The sequence below is a fragment of the Mustela putorius genome, unplaced genomic scaffold (genome assembly GCF_011764305.1).
Source record: "Mustela putorius furo isolate JIRA1106 unplaced genomic scaffold, ASM1176430v1.1 tig00000127_pilon_pilon_pilon, whole genome shotgun sequence".
Lineage (NCBI taxonomy): Eukaryota > Metazoa > Chordata > Mammalia > Carnivora > Mustelidae > Mustela > Mustela putorius.
The window spans coordinates 3,555,979-3,566,460 of NW_025421288.1; the positions used below are offsets into that span (position 1 = coordinate 3,555,979).

Genomic DNA, 10,482 nt, shown 5'->3' on the forward strand with positions numbered 1-10,482 from the left:
CCTGCTTCCCTCTCTCTCTCTCTCTCTGCCTGCCTCTCTGCCCACTTGTTAATTCTCTGTGTCATATAAATAAATAAAATCTTTAAAAAACAAAAAAAGCAGATGGGAAAAGGTACAGTGTTGAGAAACAAAATTTAATCCAGTAAAGTTGAAGATCTAATTGGCTTTCTAGGGTGATTCTTGAAGCAAGCATCAGCCCATCTGGCAAGTAGAGAGATTGGGAGCTGTATGGAATGGAACATTTGGTTAGGAAAAGAGTGAAGCAAGGAAATTAGCAAAAAAAAAAAATTCATTACATCTTTTTGGGGAAAACAGGATTTTTATCATACAGAAGACCTCCTTAGTGTTGACCAGGACATTATACATTGACTATTAAGAGCTCACATTCCTGGGACAGGTTGGGACTATAATTAAATTATTGTTAGTTGTCCCAGAGATCAAAGGACTCTTTTGGAGACATGTTTTTGTCTTTTCATTTCTATAAGAACATTTAGTGAAATGAAAAGAGAAGAAAAGAAAAGAAAAGAGAAAAGAAGAAAAGAAAAGCAGTAACATTAATGGGATGTATATAATATTAGATAATGAGCAGTGCTAGGGAGAATGATAAAGCAGAAAAAGGATATAAGAAATGCTAGGGAAAGAAATTCCAATATTGTGATCAGGAACACTTGAAAAGGCAATTGAGACTTGAAAATATAAGAGAGTTGGCTATAAAGATACTCAAGGAAGAGCATCCTGGCCTTAGAGAGAAGCAACTCCAAAGGCACACAGCATCCCCTGTCTATTCTAAGAGTTGAAAGGAGAGTGGCATGGCTGGAATGGATAGTAGGAATCAGAAACAGAGAGGCAATAAGCTTGTCCATCTTTGTAACAACTTTGGTTTTACTCTGAATAAGTTGAGAAGTCACTGGAGTGTTTGAAGCAAAAGAATAACATGATCTAACTGGTCTTTTAGCAGGATCACTCTGCCCAACTTGTTCAGAGACCCAACTGGGCTTGGGATATGAGGGAGGAAGCTGGGAGAGCCTTTGAAACTCTGTGATAGCACCCATGGGATATCACAGTGCTTTTAGTCTAGGGCAGAACCACTGGAGCTGGGAAACACTGGTCAGGTTCTGGATATATTGTGAAGGTATAATCAAGTTGTTGTTGATTAGTCAGTTACAATGTCAAAGTCAGAGAGGAGTCAAGAGAGTCAGCAATTTCCCCTAAACTGGAAAATTCCATTTACTGCAGTGAAGAAGCCTGAGGGAAAAGGAGGCTGAGGAAGAATGGTTGGAACTCAGTTTTTCTTGAAATGCCCAGTAGATCTCCTATAAGAGATGTTAAGTAGGGATTTGAACTTTCAGTCTGGAATCCAAGGAAGAAAAATTGTCAGGAGTTAAAAAATAAAAAATGAAATTCCAGTTCATATAATTGTTTTTATTTAGCATATTTTATACTTATTCAGCATAATGATACAAGCCGAAATCTCATTTTCTCTCCTCTCAGGTGAGCCATGGAGAGAAGCAACCATACAGTGACTGAGTTCATCCTGGTGGGCTTCACGACAGACCCGGTGATGCAGCTGGTCCTGTTTGTGGTATTCCTTAGCGTGTACTCTTTGACCCTGGTAGCAAATGCCACCCTCATGGTGTTGATCTGTAATGACTCCCGGCTGCACACACCCATGTATTTCTTCATTGGGAATCTGTCCTTTCTGGATCTTTGGTATTCCTCTGTCTACACCCCAAAGATTTTGGTGACCTGTATCTCTGAAGACAAAAGCATCTCCTTTGCTGGCTGTGTATGTCAGTTCTTCTTCTCTGCTGGGTTGGCATATAGTGAGTGTTACCTGTTGGCCGCCATGGCCTATGACCGCTATATGGCCATCTCAAAACCACTGCTTTATTCTCAGGCTATGTCTTTAAAGCTATGTGCGTTTTTGGTAGCATCCTCATACCTTGGTGGCTTTATTAACTCTTCCATCATCACCAAAAGAACTTTTGCCTTGAACTTCTGTAGTGGCAATGTCATTGATGACTTTTTCTGTGATTTGCTTCCCCTGGTGAAGTTGGCTTGTGGCAGGAAAGATGGCTATCAGACTATACTATACTTCCTCCTGGCTTCCAATGTCATCACTCCAACAGTGCTCATCCTCTCTTCCTACCTGTTCATCATTGCCACCATCATGAAAATCCGCTCCACCCAAGGCCGCCTCAAGGCCTTCTCCACATGTTCCTCCCACCTGGTCTCTGTCACCCTGTACTATGGCTCCATCCTCTACATCTACTCTCGTCCCAGATCTAGCTATTCTTTGGACAGGGACAAAATAGTTTCTACATTTTACACTGTGGTGTTCCCCATGTTGAATCCCATGATCTATAGTCTGAGGAATAAGGATGTGAAAGAGGCCCTGAATAAACTCATTAAATAAATCAAGATTCTCTCCTTCTAAGCAAATGCAATGACAATTTTTGTCAGGTTATTCTGTTTCAAAAAGAGCTGCCATTGTGTCCCATCATGATTAACAATTCTTTCAATGTCAGTTAAGGAAAATGCACTCTTGATACATGACAATTTAAGAGACCTAAGAAAGATTAGAGCAATTGAGGAGATAGAATTTAAATATAAAATTTAAGAATTTGTATTGAATTTCATGTTACTCTAGATTAAAAACAAATAAAAAGCCTAAAACCAAAAACTCTCCTCTACCTTCATAATGTGACAGATCAGTCCACTCCTCTAGCATGAGAATATTTATGGCTGATTGATATATACAGAATAGTATCTATATGGTTATTTCCTAAAAACTAGGAACAAATAGGCTGAATAAAGTTTTGGTATTTTCTTATGAAAAATAATTGGTTGAAATGACTTCTATTCTCTTAAAATGATTTCTTAAGCATTTGTATATGCAGTTTGCCCCCGGAAGCATTAGCATGAAGACCCAGCAGCACCCATAAAATAACTTGATACAACTTGGATCAGCAAGCATGATCTCTCTAGTCGATTTTTGTAGCATATCTCCTTCAATTAAGGAAAAATCAGTCAAGTTTACATAGATGTGATTTTTATAAATCTCTGTGTAACTACGAGAGTTCCTCTTTTATTTTATAAGGGTGAAGTTGCAGGGTCTTCTACAACCAAATTGGACAATCTGAGCATTAAAAACATGATTATTATGGTAATGAATAATAACCAAAATGAAATGAAACAATTTGAGAAAAAAAGTCTATGATTAACTACCCATTGCTCAAAAGAAAATAATTTATAGAGGTGATACAACACACCGGTGGTGATAAAACAAAAGTATCAATATGATGAGTTGCATTTAATTTTGATTTTTAAAAGTGAGGCAATATAAATATAATCTATATCAATAAAACATAAATATGTTTTACTGATAAAAGCAATGGTAAACAAACAAGAAAGTGAAATTTAAGCAAGTAGTCCTCCAAAACATAGGAACTCCCTGCAGACCAGGAAAGACCCATCAGCACCAGCAAAAACATGATTAAATAAATCCAAGATAAAATAAATCCATAATAAAATAAATCCAAGATATAAAATCAGTACTCGCTGTAACACATAGTACACCAATAGAAACAGTGCACAACAGTGTAATTCCAAAATGTTTTATTTAGACAGTGTTCTAAAACGATTCTATTTATGCCAACTCAGACTCTCATTTTCTAAAAGCTCTCTATTTCCCACTAATAATAGTAAAATTCCTATAAAATATATTCTTTGTAAGTAGTGTGAACGGATCTAATTGGTGTACCATAGCAGCAGAAAATCAGGTGTTTAATGTTCCTTAAGGAAAATACATTATTCCAGAGGGACACATCAGTTACAAAAAGTAGAACTGATGTAATAACCCTTCTTGAAACATCCTAATGTCATAAAATCTGATTTTTACTCTAATAAAGATGTTCAAGCTACTTATTGAGAACTCCTATTTTAATCCGTTTAGAAGAAACAATCAAGTCCTGTTTTCCAAATAAGTATTAACATCTACCCAGAGACTATAACTTTCACTGGCAAAAGTGGAGAGGCATACTATTTTAGGTATGGAAACGTGATCTCAACTCCAGAATCAAGTCGAAATAACTTACCAAGACCCTAGTGAGAAGACAAATTACAGCTAAGAATAATTTTAGAAGATGTAACATAACACAAATTTAATTAAATTTGTGGCACTGATGTTTTAAAAAATGTTTTAGCATATGTTTAAGTGTAAGCTTGGCAGTAAGTTTTTAAATTACAGTTGGTAATATTTCACCTGCAGCTTATGGTTGTGAAGCATGAAGAATCTCCCATATTAACTTATAATTAATTACATTATAAATTTCTAAAGGAATTTACTCAAATCCCAAAAGAAGTTTGAAGTTTGAAAGTTTTTGCTAAATTATACTGTTTTGATGTACAAGTTTTACTAAATTAAACATTTTTTAAATGTCCCTGTCTACCTTCCGCTTGTATTACTCCAGTTTATTGACTCTTTCATAACACCTCAGATCAGAATTACCTGGCAAAATGTCCATATTTCCTTATTATTAGGTGTGAGTCTTAGATCATCATGTTTTATTTGGTTGCAATACTCTTCAAACAGAAAGCCAAAGAGATACTATGAAATACAGTGTTCAATCCCCTGGGTTCAAAACATAATTCTTGATATCATTTTGTAGCACTTAGTAATTCCTCGCTGGTGATTGAGGTCAATCACTCTGCCACTGGAGTGACCACTGTCAATTCATGATCAATTCATGAGAAGCCCAACATGGCCAATGTAGAGTCTCAGATTCCAATTAATCAGAGCATTGAGGGCATTTACTTGGGGAATTCCACCTTTGTGCACATAGATTCTAAATAAATGGAGTATAAGGTTATGGGTAAGGAAATTAAATTCTTATGGGCTATTTGATGTAATAGAACACTCTAAGGTAAAATTAAAAGTTCAAGAATTTTATTAGGGGAAACTATTGTGTCTGTATAAGATAAAGTGGAGAGGGAGACAGAAGAAGCAAAAAATGGCACTCAGTCATGAGGAAAGTCTGAGCATGAGTGAAGGGGAGAGGGAAGGAAGGATGGGCAAAAACATCCTAGGCCATTGTTCAGTTTATGGTAAGTTCAGCAAAGATAAGTACTTGAGCCAAAATTATCCATCAATCCAGTGCCTAAGAGGGATAGTCCTGCCTTGGTATCCCTGTTGTTCTCAGTAATTAGCTGGGAGCAGTCTGTGGGAAGCATGACCTTGATACAAATGGGGAAATGTATTTCAGAGATCAGCAGTTAGGACCTTTGCACAATTACATTCCCTGTTCTTGGGTCTTTGAAAGGCTTATTTTCCTGGCCACCACAGGGGCCATGGCAACTCATCCCCTTGGTTCATAGACATGTATATTCTTGATAAAGCAAGATGGAACCATATATTGGCTGCTGTTTTAAAGCATGCAGCAGACTCAGAGGACACCTCAACAACCATGAATGAGTTTTCATATAGCTCTTCCACGATTTGATCAGGCCAATCACACTTCAAATGTGTGTACAGACAACTACTATAGAATCACTTTAGAATGATAGAGCAAAAAGTAAAACTAATTATTTCTGTGAATTGGAGAAGATAGTTACTATTCCCTTGCCATCTAATATATTTCTTCTTAGAAGTGATGCATGGTGAAATACCATGTTCATGAAGAAGGCATTAGGTAAGCCTGCATCTGCAAGAGCTGGCAAGATAAACTGGTATGAAAATGGGCATGTAAAACAAACAAATCTCCCAAAATGTGATTATTCCTGGAAAGAAAGTCATTAGCTCTGTAATTTTAGATTAGGAAGAAGTAGTAAATTCTGGGTGCCTGAGTGGCTCGGTGAAGAAGTAGTGTAATCTAATCACCCTGCTATCCTACTGGTTCACCAATCTTCCCAGAAAATGATGGTATAGCAGAGGCACAGCTGTGATCGTTGTTGTTGGCATTTGAGATACCTAACAGTGGAAGTAGTGAAATTAGTTTTGGTGAAGAAAATCATGTTGTCAGGCCCATTCCAGTTACTCTAGCCATTTGTACAAGGGCCCGTTGAGCATGAACAAAAGAGGAGAAAGAGACTGTGTGTATACAGAGAAAGAGGCTGACTGACATTCACAGAGCATGTCCATCTATAAAAATGTGTTCTTTCATGATTTCCACCTTGTAGATCCTCAATCCCTTTCCCTCCAAAGAAATGAGTTAAATGATATGAATTGGGATTCCCACTCTTGTATCTTCAAGTCTTTGTTGGAAATACTAATTTCTGAACTTCCTCCAGGTGGAGATTTTGTTTACTGACTCAACAGAGCAATATCACCTTCTGCTTGAACCTAATAACCCTCATTCCATGGGCCATAGGTAGAATTAAAATGAGGATATTTTTTTTTAATGAGGATAATGTTCCAGTCTGTGTATCTCTCAGTATATGTGTATCTACAGTATTATTTCTGGGTCTGGGTAATAATGATTGGCTATATAGCTGGTCCCACTGGACCTGCTGAAAGATGCATTCAGGCCAAAATAATCTTTTACATTGTTCCCATTCTTCACTGGCAATTATATACCTCTAGTGTTTTCCATCTCTGTGGATTAGTGTCAGTTCAGAACCAGTATCTAATAACCCACAGATGATCTGGGTACTTCCACTTTCCTAACATGGGTCACCCTCATGAATGGCAGCAAGCCATCCACAAGAAGGCTTGGAGGAAAATGTACAGTATATACTTTGGCTAAGTTTCAAGGTCCCTCCTCAAAGGGTGTTGCCTCACCATACGTCTATGTTTTCAATGGCTGTAACACTAGCTTTGTTCACATTATATAGAAAGCAGTAATATAATTATATAAGTAGGCAGAAAGCCCTACCAGAATATCCTGACCTAGTTTTTATCCAAGTAAAAATAAAATGTTTCTCTTTTCAAGAAAAATATCACCTTGGTTGGTTTCCCATCTACATCACTCCTTAAGAACCCCTTAATCCATGAGACATTGCCATTAACATCTGCACATAATATTTCGTTACCACCCAGTTATGGCATACTAGGTAATTCCTTCCATCTTCTCTTGACGAGTATCCACTGAAATATGGCTTTCTGACTGCCTGTTTGATTAAGTCAGATAGTCCAGGTTTAAATTTAGCAGAACCCAAATCACTACATGATATTTATTGCATAACTCTGTGTCAAGAAAAAAAAGTGCTTTCCTGCCCACCTGTCCTTCATTCCATAAAGCCACTGGTGATCATTTAAGTAAGTTTAAGGCTAGTGGCTGCAATAACTTGTCATTGTCCCATTTCTCACCATGATGGATTTATATATCTAGCCTTTAAATATACGAACAGTCCAATCCCAGTTGGATTATCTCCTCATACTACTTCTGAGATCAGTCACTGGCATTTTCACCAGGGAATTGTAGTCTCAAAAAAAGAATTCTCCATTATTAAACAATACCCCATTTGTCAACAAATGATTTTCTTTAATTGTCTGGTTAACTATTGCTCAAGTTTATGAAATCCTGAGGGGTAACAGGAATGTCCAACTCTAGGGATACAGAAGCTGTTATAAAAGTTTCTGAGGCAAGCACATTTGAATTCTGTTGAGGTGATGGCATTGCTGAGAATTTTAGGTAAGTTGTCTGATCCAGATGTTAGTCATAGACGGAATTTTTTACTTGTTCCTCACAATCAGGACAAAGGTCATATACATACTAAGCTATCATAAGTGTTAAAGAAAGGGCTCCTTTGAAACATCTTCACTATCTTCCTATTATAGTTTCTGGAAATGCCGAGTTCACAAGAAGAAAGAGCATATTTTACTATTAGAGATCAAAAAGGCAATTAATATTGTTTTAAAAAAAAAGACAAAGGAGAAAGAAACACCTCAGTGCACAAACAGTTAATGTCAGGAACCAATTTAAAAAGCATGGTTAATATCTACAAAACAGCTGGGGCAACAAGATGAAGTAGCTGAGATTACTAGAGACTGTTTAGGGCTAAAGCCATCCCAGAAAGTTCATATTTCTTTTAGTTTGATATGCTTTAATTCAAAAGCATCACATCATATGATATTTCTGAGAAGAATACAAGACAAAAGGAACTATCGCTCACCACAAACCTTGATGCTCTGGTAATTAGGGATGGAAATGCTTTATTTAGTTTATCATGCAAAAGTATAACTTCAGTTAGAAGAATCATATGTTCAGTGGTTAGCAAGCACAGCTGGATTACTGCAGTTGGATTAACAAAACAGAACACAATTCTTCAAGCCGTCTCTTCCCAAGAAAATGTTTTTGTCCTAGCACTGGCAGTCAGAGTAGATCTGTTCATAGCTCATCTCTTTATGTATAACATTACGCAACACATCTTTAATTCCTCAATTCTTCACATTCTGCCATTATGATGGCAGGCAGACTTCATGATAAAGAATAAGAATAATGTAACTGAGGGACATCTCATCTTGGTGGTTCAGTCGGTTAAGTGCCTGGATCCTGAACTCAGCCCAGGTTCTGATCTCAGGATCATGAGTTCAAGCCCCTTGTTATATCCTAGTGAGATCTTATCTCTTCTTGGCTCCAGTGACCCAGTATGCCTATGAAAAATAGAAATTTATTACTCAGAGATATTCTTCAGATAGTTTCTATTTTTTCCATAATTCCCAGAAGACCCTATAATAAGTCACAGAGTAAAATACAAAGCTGTGGAGTGTGGTTTCTTCACAAAATGATAGCATCCTTTAAGGAACATTTCTGAAATGTCCAGTTGGATTTTTGACTGCCACAAAGCTCAAAGGCCCATTTAATAAGCAATAGACAATGACGAACATGGTTTGCACCTAGGGGGCAATCCCATCGGGAGAAAAAAATGTCTATACTCTCTACCGTCTCTTGATGGACATTTGTGCATTGAAAAAAGAGCTTTGTAATTTTGTGAGTTTGAAATCTACTCCATTTTACAAATAAACACTGTATTTGCAAGGTTATACTATCAATCAACTCACCTAGGAATTCAAAATTGAGGGATGAGTGTCATTTATTTTGTTGGAACTTTATCAAGAATGATTCACCTTGTCAGAAAAATCTTATCACTGATGGAAATGTCAGTTCTGATATTTGGATCACTAATACTTTTGTGATGTTTCTACATACATGTATAACCACTTCACCAAATGTTGCAGGATTTACATATTAAAATTCACACTATTTCAGAAAAAATCCTATAATTATTACCATGTAATAGTTGTATTATGAGCTACTTTTCTTTTATGTCACTTTTACAATTATAATTAGCTGTTTTATATACATATGTGCACATATGCACACAGGTAGGTTTATTAACCACAAATTTCATTATAGGACTATAAGGGAAGCATTTTAAATGTTTGTTATAGAGTGGAAGTTTTTCAATGTGATAAATTCAATTTTAATTTTAAAATTCAAATAGTTCAATTGAGAACTATTACTACAAATAATATCAAGGTGGGATAATTGTCTTTTTAAGCATTGTACGTGGCTAGTTATAAAACTATTCTCCATGGAGAATAATGTCAAGTCCCAGGCTTTTAGACCCAAAAGATTTACAATGAAATCACCTATTTTGTTACCTGACATAACCAGATGGATTGATTTGCTGGTCTCCACTCTGAAATTTCTCTCTGATTCTCAATTTGTTTCTCTCCGAGGGATATATGATAAATGTGCCAAGGACTTCTTCACAGTAAGCGAGGAGAGAGGTTGCTCCATGATCATGGAGGGAAACTGTGTAGGAGACACAAAATTTTACCTTAGGGTTTGGGGCTGGGCTTGAGAATTTAATTGGCAGGAGACAGAGTGATAGGAGAAACACATACAAATGTATTTAACATAAATGTTACATGACATGGGAGCCCTCACAAGGAAATGAAGACCCTGAGAAGCAATAAAAACTAAATGTTTTTATACAAAGTTGAACCAAAAGAAAGACAACTGTAGAAGAATAGCTAAAATATATGGGTGAGGTTAAAGGAAGATAAGTATTTTAGCATTCGGGTGCACTTGCCCCCTCGGATCACTACATCTTTATCTTTAGGGTAAATACCCAGTAGTGCAATTGCTGGGTCATAGGGTAGCTCTATTTCCAAATTGAGGAAACCTCCACAGTGTTTTCCAGAGTGGTTGCACCAGCTCTCATTCCCACCAACAGTGTAGGAGGGTTCCCCTTTTTCCGCATCCTCTCCAACATCTGCCGTTTCCTGACTTGTTAATTTTAGCCATTCTACTGGTGTGAGGTGGTATCTCATTGTGGTTTTCATTTGTATTTCCCTGATGCCGAGTGATATGGAGCACGTTTTCATGTGTCTGTTGACCATCTGGATGTCTTCTTTGCAGAAATGTCTGTTCACAAATGAATGGATAAAGATGTGATACACACACACACACACACACACACACACACTGAAATACTATGCAGCCGTTATTGAAATGAAATCTTGCCATATGCAAT

The 10,482-nt window shown here is 36.9% G+C and overlaps 1 protein-coding gene across 1 annotated transcript; it reads left to right on the forward strand.

Annotated features, from left to right (window-relative positions):
- The first annotated feature begins 1,498 nt into the window (after positions 1–1,498).
- Positions 1,499–2,416, forward strand: LOC123388596 (olfactory receptor 9G1-like). Its single transcript, XM_045068424.1, has one exon. The coding sequence runs from the start codon at positions 1,499–1,501 to the stop codon at positions 2,414–2,416; it is 918 nt and encodes a 305-aa protein (XP_044924359.1).
- Positions 2,417–10,482: the final 8,066 nt, after the last annotated feature.